This window comes from Hemitrygon akajei, chromosome 9 (assembly GCF_048418815.1).
Source record: "Hemitrygon akajei chromosome 9, sHemAka1.3, whole genome shotgun sequence".
NCBI classification, from domain to species: Eukaryota; Metazoa; Chordata; class Chondrichthyes; order Myliobatiformes; family Dasyatidae; genus Hemitrygon; species Hemitrygon akajei.
Window position 1 is genome coordinate 102,162,072 of NC_133132.1, and position 16,103 is coordinate 102,178,174.

The following is a 16,103-nucleotide window of genomic DNA, read 5'->3' on the forward strand; positions in this document are numbered from 1 at the left end:
GATCAATACCTCTTATTATCTTGTACACCTCTATCAAGTCATCTTTCATCCTCCTATTCCTGTACATGTTATACAAAGGCTACATTTAGAAATAGATGACCTACTTAAGTTAAAAAAAAAAGATCTTCAATCACACTCAGTGACCACTTTATTAGGTACAAGAGTGGAACCTGGTATGGTCTTCTGGTGTAACCCATCCACTTCTAGATTTGGTGTGTTGTGCATTCAGAGACACTCTTCTGCCACCTTCCTGTCAGCTTGAATTAGTCTGGCTATTCTCCTCTGACCTCTCTCATTAACAAGAGAGGTTTTCACCCATAGAATTGGTGCTCACTGGATGTGTTTTGTTTCTTGCACCATTCTCTGTAAACTCTAGAGACTTCAGGAGACCAGCAGTTTCTGAGTTACTCAAACCACCTTGTCTGGCACCAACAATCATTCCACCTGAAAGTCACTTAGATCATATTTCTTCCCTCATTCTGATGTTTGGTCTGAACAACAACTGAACATCTTAACCATATCTGCTTGTTTTTATGCAATGAGTTGTTGCTCCACGATTGGCTGATTGGATATTTGCATTAACGAGCAGGTAAGCAGGAGTTCCTAATAAAGTGACTACTGAGGGTAGATTACCTGAATAACAAGAGTTTTCTCTGAAAAGTGGTGACATTCTGGGCTGGTCCCAGCACATATTCAGACTGCAGTGGCTGTTGATGCAAATTATGTATTTCACTGTATGTTTTGATATACATGTGACAAATAAAGTTAACCTAGTTATTTGTTAAAGTGAATTCCATTAATCCAGCATTATTAGGATTTATCCTTGCAGAGTTTCCAGATGATCATATTAATAACATCCAGATATTATTTCTATTTGTGCATCATCACACTATAAAACCATAAGATATAGGAGCAGAAGTAGGCCATTCAGCCCATCGAGTCTGCTTCATCATTCCATCATGGGCCGATCCAATTCTTCCAGTCATCCCCACTCCCCTGCCTTCTCCCCATACCCTTTGATGCTCTGGCTAATCAAGAACCTATCTATCTCTGCCTTAAATGCACCCAATGCGGCCTCCACAGCCGCTCGTGGCAACAAATTCACCACCCCCTGACTAAAGTAATTTCTCCACATCTGTGTTCCATATGGACGTCCTTCAATCCTGAAGTTGTGCCCTCTTGCCCTAGACTCCCCTACCATGGGAAATAACTTTGCATATCTAATCTGTTCAGGCCTTTTAACATTCACACTTTTAATTCTCTTTTTTGAAACTACTGCAACTACTGACTTTGAATTTTAAGTGTGGACACTGCTATACTGTCTTAATGGATTGCAAGATGTTAAAAGGGACCTAGTGGTCCTTGTGCCTGAGTTAATGTGTAGCAGACATTTAGGAAGTCTTAACTGAAAGAGGGCACAAAAATAAAGACAACATAGGGCACCACAGTAGTGTAGTGGTTAGCGCAATGCTATTACAGCTCAAGACATTGGAGTTTGGAGTTCAATTCTGACGGCATCTGTAAAGAGTTTGTACGTCCAGCCCGTGAACATATATGTTTCCTCCGAGTACTCCAGATTTCTCTCACATTCCAAGACAGTTTCTAGAGTAGGTTACATGGTTGGCACAACATTGTGGGCCAAAGGGCCTGTAAAATGCTGTAGATTTCTATGTTTCTATGTTTCCAAAGACATACTGGTTAGTAGGTTAATTAGTCATTGTAATTTACCCTGTGATTAGGCTGGAGTTATATAGATGGGTTGTTGGCCTGTCCCCACTGTATCTTAAAAATAAAGATAAAAATAAATATTTTCAGAGCGACAGATACAGTGCGGAATAGACGCTTCAAGTCCTTTGAGCTGCACCACCTAGTATTTCCTGATCTAACCCCAGCCTAGTTTAGTGATGGAGTGTACTGTGAAGCTAAAATCATGACCTCCTGTGATGAGGAGAAAGAACTGGAGTGACATTCATGGGAAACTAGGTTCAAAAGGTGCACTTACATGTAACTTGAATGTGCGGTGACCTTTATGCTACATTTGGTTTCCCTGCTGCTAATTTAGTTAAGGGGCAATGGACAAGTAAATAACTGGCATGAGCAATCTTCAGTCATTGGCATTGCTAAATATGCTGCAAAAATCAATGACTCCAATTTGCTACAGCCAAGGATTGTTAGACCTTGCAAGAGGGAGGATTAAAAATAGCCTGTATGATACAGCACATCCCCCCACCCTCCCCCCAGATTTTTTAGATCTGAAGCAATTGTTCCTGTCAGAAGTGGAACATTAAACAACTGGGCCTCAGTGGTTTAGTGTTTCACATTATGAGGTGTAACTGATTTTTTCTGTCTCACTTGATCAGATGCCCAGTCAAGTACAGCAGTCAATCACCTTCTCAGATCCTCATCAAATATGCAGTGCAGGTACAGATTCCATCACAAACTGAACGACTAATGCAGAGCGACAGCAGTTCCCAAATGACTGCCAGAATCTACATTACTTCTCCACAAACATCCAGTCTAGAAAAATCTTTCTCAGAAAGATAATTTTATTTTAAAATAATATTTCCACCATGTATAGCATACTCTCTTATAATGCCATTTTACTTCAAATTTAGTGCCCCATTTCCTTCTATAATCCTGTGATATAACCCTCTTTTTCCAGCATTCTCTTCTTCCCTACTTTCTTCAGAATTCCCTTCCTTTCTCTCATTTACCTTTCCCAAAATCCCTCTCTTAACTTCTCTCCATTGAGCAGAAAATACAGAAACCTCAAAGGACATACCACCAGACCCAAGACAGCTTATACTGAAGTGTTAGCAAACTATTGAATGGATCCCTAGTATAATAAGATGGACTCTAGACCTCACAATCTACTTCATTATCGCTTTGCACCTTATTGTCTCTCTGCAATGCATTCACTCTGTAACGGCGACGCTATATGTTTTTTTCCCCTTGTACTTGTGGAAATACAAGGTGGGGTGGGTGGAAGGTTGATGACCATATATTTCTCCAACATCCAGCAACTTCTTCCCCCACCTTCTCTGGTTTTCCGTTCCCTATTCTGCTTCCCCTCTTACCTCCTTCTCTTCTCCTCATCTGCCCATTATCTCTGTCTAGTTCCCTCCTTCCCTTTCTTGCATGGCCCACTACTACCTTCTTTGAACAGATTGCTTCTGTTTCAGGCTTTTACCTCTTCCACCTATCACCTCCCAGATTCTCACTTCATTCCCCCTCCTCACCCACCAGCCTTCCTCCTCACCTGGTTTCCCTTAACAGATGCCAGCTTGTACCCTTTTCCCCGATTCCACATTCTTATGCTGCCTTCTTCCTCCTTCCTTTCCAGTCCCGATGAAGCATCTTGGCCAGAAACATTGACTGTTTATTCTTCTCCATAGGTGCTGCTTGACCTGTTGAGATCCTCCAGCATTTTGTATGTGTTGCTCTAGATTTCCAGCATCTGCAGAATCTCTTTTCAGTATTGTGTTTTCGGTATTGATAGTTTTACTTGCTAACTCCATTCCACTAATCTCTTTCCTCCTCTGGTTCTTATTTCTTCCTTTGGGGCATTCTAACACTTTGGGATATCTTTGCAGTGTAGGCCAAGTAATGGTGTACTAAAAAATAGCAGCTGGCAAATTTCATTGAAATGATGGATGAAAATGCATGTGACCTATAAAACACTTTCAACATGGTCAAATACTGCAAGGAGGCGGATATGGCTCATACATGAAAACATAGCTTTAAGATGATTAGGAGGAAAATACAGAGGGGACGTTGGTGGTAAATTGTTTACACAGAGAGTGGTGGGTGCGTGGAACGCCTTGCTAGGGGTGGTACTAGAGGCAGATATAGCCATAGAATCCCAGAATACTTCAGCACAGAAACAGGCCATTCAGCCCATCTAGTCCATGGGAGCTATTATTATGCACACTCCTTCCATCCATGTACCTATCCAAACTTGATCCAAATGTTGAAATTGAACCTGTATCCACCACTTCTGCTGCCAGCTCGTTCCACACTCTCCCATTTTTCTGAGTAAAGAAATTCCCATTCATGTTCTCCTTAAATATTTCACCTTTCACCCTTAATCCATGACTTCTAGTTCTAGTCTCAACAACCTCAGAGGAAAATGCCTGCTTGCATTTACCCTATCTATACCGCATTTTGTATACCTCTATTAAATCTCTGCTTATACATCTACGCTCTAGGGTATAAAGTCCTAATCTATTTAACCATTCCCTGTAACTCAGGGTCCTCAAGTCTTGGCAACATCCCTGTAAATTTTCTCTGCACTCTTTCAATCTTATTGACATCTTTCCTGTGAGTGAGTTACCAAAACTGCACATGATTCTCCAAAGTCGGTCTCATCAATGTTTTACACAACTTTAACATAACATCCCAACTCTTGTACTTAATAACAACACACACAAAATGCTGGTGCAACACAGCAGGCCAGGCAGCATCTATAAGGAGAAGCACTGTCGATGTTTCGGCCCGAAACGTCGACAGTGCTTCTCCTTATCGATGCAGCCTGGCCTTCTGTGTTCCATCAGCATTTTGTGTGTGTTGTTGTTTGAATTTCTAGCATCTGCAGATTTCCTCGTGTTTGCTCTTGTACTTAATACTTTGATTTATGAAGGCCAATGTGCCAAAATCTTTACTTACGACCCTATCTACCTGTGACGACACTTTCAAGGAATTATGCAGCTGTATTTCCAGATCCCTCTATTCTACTGCACTCCTCAGTGCCCTACCACACACTGTGTGACCTACCCTGATTTATCCTCCCAAAATGCAAAACATCACACTTGTCTGCATTATATTCCATCTGCCATTTCTCAGCCCATTTTTCCAGCTATTCCGGATCCCGCTGCATGCTTTGACAGTATTCCTCACTGCTCACTATAATCTTGGTGTTATTCGTAAATTTGTTGATCCAGTTTACCACATTATCATCCAGATCATTGATATAGATGTTAAACAGCAATGGACCCAGCACCAATCCCTGTAGCACACCACTAGTCACAGGCTATATTAGGGGCATTTAAGAGATGACTAGATAGTTACATGGATGATAGAAAAATGGAAGATTATGTAGGACGGAAGAGTTAAATTAATCTTACAGTAAGTTAAGAGGTTGGCACAACATCGTGGGCTGAAGGGCCTGTACTGAGCTGTAATGTTCTATGTTCTAAGAATTTTCAACAAAGTCCAAATCTAATAAAAGGACAACTAATCACTTAAGGATATATTAAGACAGGCAATCAAATGTTTAGCTTAGTTGAACACATATGGCATGCTATGTTGGCACTGGAATGTGTGGTGACACTTGCGGGCTGCTCACAGCACATCCTTGGGTGTTTTGATTGTTAATGCAAACAATGTATGTCACTGTATGTTTTGATGTACATGTGATAAATACATGAATCTGAATCTGAGGGGGGAATAGAAAACATAATTCTAGGGGATGGAGAAGAATGGTAACAGTAATTACCTCTTGGCGGGCGAGCAGTTTGTGTGGTTGTCGGACGTGGCCTCCAGTCTTGTGCTTTCTTAGAGCTGATGCTGTGCACGGTGTGCTCAGTCTGATTGATGCTGCTGGACATGGAAGCCCCACCGCCATCTGAATCGTCAATGTTGCCTCCAGTGCAGCCCTTGCGCAACCTACAATTACAGAGACATCACATCAAATTTTAATCCTGGGAACAACAGGAAAATTCCAGCCTGCTGAATCAACCCAGCTGGCTATAATAATTAACACAACGCATGAAGTGACAGGCACTGCTCGATGTTAAACACTCAGTGATTACAAACTTCAAAACTCATACTCGTCAAGAAGTGCAACACTGGGTGTGAGGAACATTTTGTGGAGAAGGATGGAATAAAACTTGAAGGACAAATAATTAGTCCATGTTTAGGTCAAGTCACAAAACAGTTAATGCACGCAATGCCCAGCAAAGGTTCAAAGTTCAAAGTAATAAACTTCTATTATGACTATTACTCTTTTGCTAATAGCAGTAATAACAGTATTATTATACTATTCTGCTCTCTTTTTGCATTTTTTTCAGAATCAGAATCAAATTACGGTTTATTATCACTCACGTCATCAATTTTGTTGTTTTGCAGCAGCAGTACAGTGCAGTATATAAATATACTATAATTTAGAAAAATAAATATATAGAAAAAACAAATAACTAGAGCAAAAGAGAGCAAAAATAGTGAGGTAGTGTTCATGCATTTTATATTCCTTATTGTAACTTAAATAATAATTGTTTATGTCTTGCGCCGTTACTGCTGCTGCAAAACAACACATTTCATGACATGCTGTATGTCAGTGATAGTAAACCTAATTCTGATTTGGAAGAATGAAAAATGGTTAGTTTTGAGATCCATAATACATAGTTTATTTACAATTGTGTGACTGAAGTCAAACAGAATAACAGTTGGAAAAAATATGAAAAATCTGGCTGATGTAAAGTAAACACAACTTCCTCTGGTGACAATTTGGAGTAGAGGCTCCTATTATCATCTCAATGTCTCTGTTACTGATCTCCATTCTATACTTGGTCACATGGTTATGCCTCTGCCCGCTCCTGGGCAACAACAAGAACTTGCATTTCTATATTGCCTTTAAAGGTGTGGACTTTTAGTAAAATGCGCTTAGCTGCCTGTTCAGACTCCCCTGTGAAACCGGTAGACAACACTCGAACAGTTTTTCCAATCTTAATCTAATAGTAACCTCCAACTCTCCCAGTAACAACAAAGCACTGAAATTGCTTTGAGTCCACAGTTACAGACCTTACAACATTATACAATTATCACACTGGATTTGTTTATGAGATATGCAGACCAAAGATTTCTACTTTTCAGATTGAAATCGGAATTTCACCAACAACTTACTTTTATATACAGAAGATTCCAGTTAATTAGGACAAATCAGGATCAGCATATTTTGGTTCAATTTAGCCGCTGCCCCAATTAGCTGAAGGAAATAGTTAAAAAGGTATACAAAAGACAAACTACCATTTAACTGAGTAACAAATTATATATTTAAATGAAATACAGAACAAATTAGAACATAATCAACACTACTACAGTACTATAAAACTGTGTATTAGTGCCTAATACTTATTGATGGAGAAATTCATCCAGTGTATGCTGCTGTGTTCTTTTGATTCACTGTAAATGATCAAAGTCAGCGCAGACTCCTAGTGTAGATAAGGGACTGCCTTCATACAATGCTATCAATGATTGCATCCTCCAAATCTTAATTTTCATTGTAACATTCAAGATGATTGTCGATACCTTCAAATTCTTTGTAGTTCTTAAATTGTTAAGTAGTTTAATTTTCACTCCCGGCCATTTTTGGCATCTCCAAGCCTGAATGCATGAAACCATGGTGAGCAAAACAGTTCTGAATTGTCTTGTTGCTTATTTCTTGTCAACTATCGGTGACAAGGATCACTGCTTTTTGAACACAAGCACAAACAAATGACAACCTTTAAAAACTGTTCACTCTAACCTCGGTGTAGTGTCTAATGGCCACACAAGTGCACCTGTCTGGGTCTAGTTAAAATCTGTTAGGCAATAGCCTCCTGCCCCAATTAAGTGACATAGTGATCCAAATAAATGAAGAGAATCTCATCTATCTTAATGATTAGGTTTTGTTCTTTAAGAGTTGTCCAAAATAAGCAGCTGCCTTGAATAACCAATAGTCCAATTAACCAGAATCCACTGTGTATTGTCTTTAACATAAATGAAGATCAAGTTAGAGAGTTGGAGAGATTGAAGGCTTTGGTATTGAATTTAGGGATCTGGTATTAAAGGCATTGGTGCTAAAGGTGTAGAGTGAAGTTTAGAGATATAGAGATCCGGAAAGATAAACCATGGAAACAGGCCCTTCTGGCCCAATGAGCTTACTAATCCATATGTCATTAGAATGTAGGAGGAAGCTGGAGCACCCAGAGGAAATCTACCTGGTCATAGACAGAACATATTAATTCCTAATGGTTGGAGGCAGAATTGAACCTGGGTCGCTGGAGCTGTACTAGAATTATACTGCTATGGCACCATGTTACTCAATATCTGTCATCTAGCACTGAAACAGCCTTTAGACCAACAATGTAACCTAACTTGCTCACCCTAACCTGTATGTCTTTGGAATGAGGGAGGAAATTGGAGCACCAGGAGGAAACAAACAGTCACAGGGGAACATACAAACTCTTTACAGACCTTTGCGGGAATTGAATCTGGGTTGCTGGCACTGTAATAGTGTTATGCTAACTGCTATGTCACCACGGCACCCAATTATTGTAGGAAGTTAAAGAGGTAGAGTGTGCTGGGAGATGGTCAGACCAAGTAAGAGAATGGGTGGAAGTGAACATGTATATCAGAAAGTCAGTGGATGAAACTAGGGGATCGGGAGCCCATGTAGACCAGTACTTACTTCTGCCACCTGGAAGTGAACCACAAGTTGAGATTCTCCAAACTGATTGGACCTCCCCAGACGTTCTTCAGCTGTTTATGTGTGCCCGCATAGGAAGTGGTAAGAGGTGACACATAAATTGGGTAGCCAATCGGTTGGTCACAGGAAGAATTGATCATATTTCTCAAGACCTGCTTGGCATTCTGTATGCTGCCTCGTTCTGGGTTGCGATTCTGGAGGAATACCAGCTCCATCTGCTGTCCTGCCCACAGCCCTTTCACACACTCTTTATTCACCTATTCCAATAGAAAAATTCTCTTAATATACAGTACAACACACACAGAAACACAGAAAAGCCACAAATAAAAGATGGCATCAAATAAGAATCATCTTCTTTATGCAAAGAGTGATAAGAATATGACTGTCACCACAAGGAGTGAAGGAAGTGAAAAGTCTATACTGATATTGATGGAGTCAAGGTGAGGTTGGATAAACACAAGAGGGAGAAAGGTATAGGAGTTTCTGATGTAAGAGAAATAAAAGGAAGAAGTTTTATATGGAACATAGAGCACTACCACACAGAAATAGCCCTTTCAGCCCATCCAGTCCATGCTGATTGTTAATCTACCTAGTTCCATGCCCCCGCACCTGGACCATGACCCTCCCATGCATGCACTTATCCAAACTTCTCTTAAATGTTGAAATCAAACCTGCATTCATCACTTTCACATTCTCAACACCCTCTGAATGAAGAAGATCCCACTCAGGTTCCTCTTAAATATTTCATCTTTCAACCTTAAACTATGACCTCTAGTTCTACTTCACCCAACCTCAATGGAAAAAGCTTACTTGCATTTATCCTATCTATAACCCTCATAGTTTTGTTTACCTCCTCTCATTCTCCTATGCTCCAGGGAATAAAGTCCTAACCTATTCAACTTTACCCTATAACTCAGGTCCTTAAGTCCCAGCAACATCCCTATAAACATAGATCCATTATGTTCTAGCTGTGGCCCTGGTTTTTTTTTATATTGAATTTTCAAATAGGTTACAGAAGGAAAATTTTAAAAAAAAAAAATTATCAACCCTTCCCCCCCTCCACTTAACCCCTCCCCCCTAACATATCCCTGTAGAAAGAGGAAAAAAAAGAGAGAAGAAAAAAGAAAGAAAGAAAGAATGCCTGGATATCAGAAGATCCCCACATGCTCCATGGAGTTCATAATAGCTTTAGTATATATATTTCTTTCTTTCCCCAGATAACCAATAATTTTATCTTCGGAGCACCTAATTTAATCCTATTTTTTGTAAATAAGGGCACCAAATTTTCAGAAATATTTCATATTTATCTCTTAAACTATAAGTAATTTTTTCAAGTGGAATGCAGCTAAAAATTTCATTCTTCCAACGATCTATACTTAAGTATGAATCCGATTTCCAAGTAACTGCAATAGCCTTTTTGGCTACTGCCAATGCAATTTTTTATGAATTCTTTCTGATATTTATTCAGTTTGGATTTTGGTTTTATCCCTTCAATATCGCCTAGTAAAAATAATGTTGGATTATGTGGAAGTTGTGTTCCAATAAAATTCTTAAATTTGTCCAAAAAGGTTGAATTTTAAAACAAGACCAAGTAGAGTGCAAAAAAGTTTATTCTCTTCAAAATTTCTACAGATCTCTTAATCCTGGATGGAGGTACGGAGTTATTGGCACTACTGTATATATTTGACATAATGCCCATGTTGGTTAGTTTTTTTCCCTCTGTTTTTTTGGTTTTTTTTTACTTCCTTTGTTTGTAATTACTATGAGTTTGGGAGGTTATTATATATGGATTATCATCTATTTGAATGTTTATTTAAACTATTAACTATGACTCTCAAACTCTCTGTATTCATGTTTCATTTATGTTTGTTTAAAAATTAATAAAAAGATTTAAAAAGAAAAAAAGAAAGATCTCTTAATCCACCATTAAGGACCCTCACCATCCAGGAAATGCCCCATTGTCATTACTACCATCGGCGAAGACATACAGGAGGCTGAAGACTCATACTCAATGATTCAGCACCAGCTTCTTTCCCTCCACCATCAGATTTTGGAACCCATGAACGCTACCTTGTAATTCCTCTTTTTTGCATGATCAATGTACTTAAAGATAAAGATTAGTTTTATTTGTCACATGTACATTAAAACATACAGAGAAATGCATCACTTGTGTCAATAGCCAACACTGTTTGAAGATGTGCTGGGGGCAGCCCACAAGTGTCACCATGCCTCTGGTGCCAACATAGCATACCCACAACACACTAACACTACATCTTTGGAATGTGGGAGGAAACTGTAGCACCCAGAGGAAATCCACACAGTCACAGGAAGAGTTCCCTACAGACAGCGGTGGGAATTGAACTTTTTATCTAAAGGGAATACAAGTCCATTGAGCACATCTACAAGGAGCACTGCACAAGAAAGCAGCATCCATCATCTCAGACCCACACTAATCACTACTTTTTCTTTTTTTTTGCACTACTTATTTTTCTATATTTAAAAATTTTTAATAATCCCATTTTAATTGATTGCATTTTATGCACTGAACTGCTGTAGCAAAACAACAAATTCCACACCATCTAAGTCAGTGGTAATAAATTGGATTCTGATTCTCCCCTGATCAGAATAATTAATGGTTAAAGAATGGTAACTCTGAATACCTTCACCACTTTGAAGCTGAGGAAGCGGTGGTGAAGCATAATGATCTTGTATTCATTGGCCCCGTCATCTACCACGTGCCTGAGTGCAAGCAGAGCTGTTGCATTTGAAAGGATGGACTGGCACCACAATGGGTCTCCCTCGTGGCAGATGACCAATGACCGCTCATGGCCACTGATGGCCTCATAAAGTACCACGGGATCCTCATATTCGTCAGACGTGGTGAAGTGGTCCTGGAGGAATAAAACACAGCCAATACAGCATCAGTTGCACATGGCAGGATTGGACCTAGAGAACAGAAGATGTTAAGTGTAGTGTGGTTGGTGATTGATAATGCAAATGAGGAACTCGAACATAGACACGGTTACCAATTTGTAGTATCTATATCCAACTAGTCAATTCTGTATAAAAATGGCATTTCTTTGTTCAAAGTTCAAAAAAGTTCAAAACAGATGGGGCCATGCTGTTCTTCTTGAGCATAAGTAAATAAATTGTGATTTGAGGAACGGGAATGAGTTTTCAAAGTCCAGTTAATTGGAGATGATAGTGGGATCTCACGGTAATTGTCATAAATGGCAAATGATAATTACACTGGAATCAGAAGCATGTGGGGTGAAAGGTAGTTTTTCTTATTAGACTCTCTCTAAATCTATTGTGTCGCTTCCCATGTGATCAAATTTCTTCACCTTTCCTTTCCAACCTCAATCTCTCATGATCTCCTTCTCCATCTATGAATCAGAATGAAAATCAGGTTTAATGTCATTGGCATATGTTGTGAAATTTGTTGTTTGACAGCAGCAGTATCGTGTGACACATTAAAAAAATATATAAATTACAATTAAAATAGTATATATGTATATAAACACAGAGTGGAATCTGGTTAATTTGGCGATTGGTTAATTGGTACAGCCGTTTATTTGGGACTACTCTTAAAGATAAAAACTAAATCGAGAAAAATAGCTGGGATTTTCTTCATTTATTTGGGACACCATGCTGCTTAATTTAGCAGACAATCAGTCATGTGTACTTGTATGGCTGTTAGACACTATACTGTATAGCGAAGAGGTTTTTTTTATAGTATCGGATATGTATGCTTGTATTCAAAAAGTAATGACTTTTGTCATTGATAGTTGGTGAGAAATAAGCAGTAAGACAATTCAGAACGGTTTTGCTCACCACAGTTTCAAGCATTCAGGCTTGGAGATGCCAGAAATAGCCAGGAGTGAAAATTAAATAATTTTACTACTGCAACAAGTTAGAAATTATGAAGAATTTGAACATATCTTGAATGTTACAATGAAAACGATGATTTAGAGGATACAATCGCCTAAAGCATTGTATGAAAGCAGTTCATTATCTGCACTTGGTGTCTGTGTTTATTTTGTTCATTTACAGTCAATGATACAAACAGGGCAGATGAATTCTTGAATCAAAAACTATTAGGAACTAATGAACTAATACTGTAGAAGTATTAGTAGTTTTCTAATTTGTTCTGTATTACATGTAAATACATAAATCAATACTCAGTTAAATGGCAGTTTGTCTTTGTTGAATGTTATAAGTATTTTCATGAAACTTGGTTAGTTAAGCAACTGCTTAGTTAGATGAAAATGTACTGGTCCCAATGTATCTCATTAACCAGAATCCACTGTATATATATTCATTAGTTGGTTCATGGACTATTCAGAAATCTGATGGCAGAGGGGAGGAAACTGTTCTTAAGGCATTGTGTGTGCCTTTCGGCTCCTGAACCTCTTCCTTGATTGTAGCAATGAGAAGAGGGCATGTTCTAGGTGATGGGTATCCTTAATGATAGATGCTGCCTTTTTGAGGGCTTGCCTTTTGAAGACAGGTATCGCTCTTTTGAAGATATTACACCAAAGTCTAAATGTCTGTAACCTTAGTCTTACCCTCCTCTCTGTGTATATCTGACCCTATTCTCTCCCTTCTTCAGTTTTACTTAGTGATCTCAGTTTTCTTACTCTGACCCCCTTAGTGCCGGACTTTCACTCTGTCATTCAATCCTGAAGTGTGTGCAGGGTGTTGGTATTGCAGAGTGCTGCATGTAGCCCATCTCTCTCTAATCTCAGACTCAGAAATGAAAGAACATCACTTTAAAACTGAGATGAAGAATTTCTTCAGTCAGAGGGTGCTGAATCTGTGGTACTCATTGTCACAGAGGGCTGTGGAGGTCAAGTCACCGGGTGTACTTGAAATGTTCTTGATTGGTAAGAGAATTAAGGATTGTGAGAGAAGGTAGGCGAAGGGGGTTGAAAAAAACCCAGCCATGATTGAATGGTGGAGCAGACTTTATAGGCTGAATGGCCTAATTCTGCTCCTCTATCTTATGGTCTTATTTAGATTCTGATTTATTTATTAATAAACAGGTATATCAAAACAATGAAATGTGTTATTTGTGTTAACAACCAACCCAACCAAAGGATGTGCTGGGGGCAGCCTGCATTCCAGTGCCAACATTGCGTGCCCACAACGTTCAGCAGAACAACACAAGCAAAAACACCAACAACAAAAGCAAAACAAGCCCCTTTCCCCCTCCCATCTGACCACCCACTCACACTCATGCTATAAGAAATCCTTTTCACCATGGTCCAATTAGGTGGTGGTGTGATAGGGTCCATTTTTTCTGTTAATGGTAAGACCATGGATTGTCACATATGATTCTAATTGAAAAGGGCAAGATAGCTTAACAATATTTGTTAATCTTAAACAACACATTTTGAAATGTGACCTGCACTGTCTGAATCTGTATATCTGTTTCCAGGAGCGATCAACAGCTTTGGAATGCAAACAGGAAATCCTCCTCATTCAAATTAAATGTCCATGCAGAATCTAACAACTCAGGAAATTTGAGCTCACATCCTTGAATCTGAGAATTTGAATTCATTTTAAATATCTGGAAAATTAAAATTCTTAAACTGATGTATTTCACAGGTCAATTTTAGCAACCATTAGCCTTTCCAAATTGTAGTAGAAAAGGTCAGTTCTGATAAAGGATCATCAATGTGTAACATTATTTCCTTTCTTCTCTCTTCATGGATGCTGTCCGACTTGTCTAGTATTGTCAGGATTGTCTTTAATTTTAAGGATCCTCACCATCCAGGACATGCTCTGTTCTCATTGCTACCATCAAGGAGGAGGAACAGGAGCCTAAAGACACACACTCAATGTTTTAGGAACAGCTTCTTCCCCTCTGCCATCAGATTTCTGAATGGTCCAAGATCTACCACTTCTGTTTGGCAGCTCATTCCACACTTGCACAACCCTTCAGGTTCCTCTTAAATATTTCACCTCGCAGCCTAAGCCTATGACCTCTCAGCATAGGTGCCTAGGCAACCAAGAATAGAAAAGAAAAAGAAATAGAAAAGCCTACAAAAAGTGATGGATGCAGCCCAGTCCACCAAAGGAAAAGCCCTCCCCACCATTGAGCATATCTACAAAGAGCTTCCAAGCCATGTTCTCTTCTTGTTGCTGCCTTTGAGAAGGAGGCACAGGAGCCTTAGGTCCCACACCACTAAGTTCAGGAACAGATTTTACCCTTCAACCATCAGGCTCCTGAATCAGCATGGATAACTTCACTCACCTCAGCACTGAACCCATTCCACAACCTATGGACTCACTTTCAATGATTCTACAATTCATGTGCTTAGTATTATTTATTTATTTAAAATTATTTTTCATACTTGCACAGCTTGTCCATCTTTGTGAGTAGTTTTTCATTATTCCTACTGTTTTTTTGTATCTACTGTGAATGCCCACAAGAAAATGAATCTCAGGGTAGCATATGATGATAAATTTACTTTGAACTTTGAAATTCTCCCTCACCTTGCTCACATTGTTCAACCATAACACCTACATAAAAACTTAAGACAGATATACCTGGTGAAGTTTAAGGGACATTCGAATCCCTGGGGCAACAACCTTGTGCAGCAAGTCGATATCTTCGAAAACCCATTCCTGCTTGGCTGTGATTCTGAAATCTCCTTTAAATAATGCATGGAATCCATACAGAAATGATTCCAAGCTGCAAAGACATAAAGTCGGATCAGTATGTTGAGGAAATCGCTGCTTTAAATTCAGTATATGCACTTTCCTCACAGTGTCATCCCAATAATTTATGTCTAGACTAAACTAACTTGATCTATCCAATAATTTGATAAGCACTATAAATAACACAACAATTTGTGCATATCAGATGATCAGAAATTAACATCATCTGAGTTAAACGACTTCAATTTAAGAGATACCTAAATGCTATCCTTGGTAATCACTGCCTATTAGAAACAAGAGAAAATCTGCAGATGCTGGAAATCCAAGCAACACACACAAAATGCTGGAGGAACTCAGCAGGCCAGGCAGCATCTATGGAAAAGTGTAAACAGCTGATGTTTCAGGCTGCGACCCTTCATCAGCTCTTGGCCTGAAATGTCGACTGTTTGCTTCTTTCCATAGATGCTGCCTATCAGAGTTAGGAACAAAATAAATAAGTACCTTCATACAATGATTAGAGAAAATCAAAGGCAAAGTCAAAGTAAAATTTATTATCAAAGTATACTACCTTGAGTTTCATTTTAAAGTCATGCAGGATATAAATAGGCACTTTGGCCCATCTAGTCTGTGCTGAACCATTAATCTGCCTTGTCCCATCAACCTGTACCATAGCTCTCCATGCCCTTCCCAACCATATACCTATCCACATTTCCCTTAAATGTTGAAATTGACCCCACTTGTACTGGCAGCTCCTTCCACACTCTCACCACCCTCTTAGTGAAGGAGCTCCTCTCATATTCCCCTTAAAATTTTCACTTTTCACCCTTAACCTATGTCCTCTAGTTGTCTCACACAATGTCAGTGGAAAAAGCTTGCTTGCTTTTACCCTATCTATACCCCTCATAATTCCCTCATTACATTCTAGGAAATGAAGCCCTAACCTATTCAACCCTTCCTTGTAACTCAGGTCCTT

General features: G+C 39.2%; 1 protein-coding gene across 1 annotated transcript in view; it reads right to left on the reverse strand.

The window, feature by feature from the left end:
* The window catches only part of LOC140733405 (pecanex-like protein 2), a 247,268-nt gene that overhangs the window by 33,968 nt on the left and 197,197 nt on the right, over positions 1-16,103 (reverse strand). Inside the window, exons 30-33 of the mRNA XM_073056689.1 lie at positions 15,020-15,164; positions 11,125-11,355; positions 8,447-8,721; positions 5,495-5,664 (exon numbers count right to left, since the gene is read on the reverse strand). Coding sequence (XP_072912790.1) covers positions 5,495-5,664; positions 8,447-8,721; positions 11,125-11,355; positions 15,020-15,164 — 821 coding nt within the window. The remainder of the gene's footprint in view (positions 1-5,494; positions 5,665-8,446; positions 8,722-11,124; positions 11,356-15,019; positions 15,165-16,103) is intronic.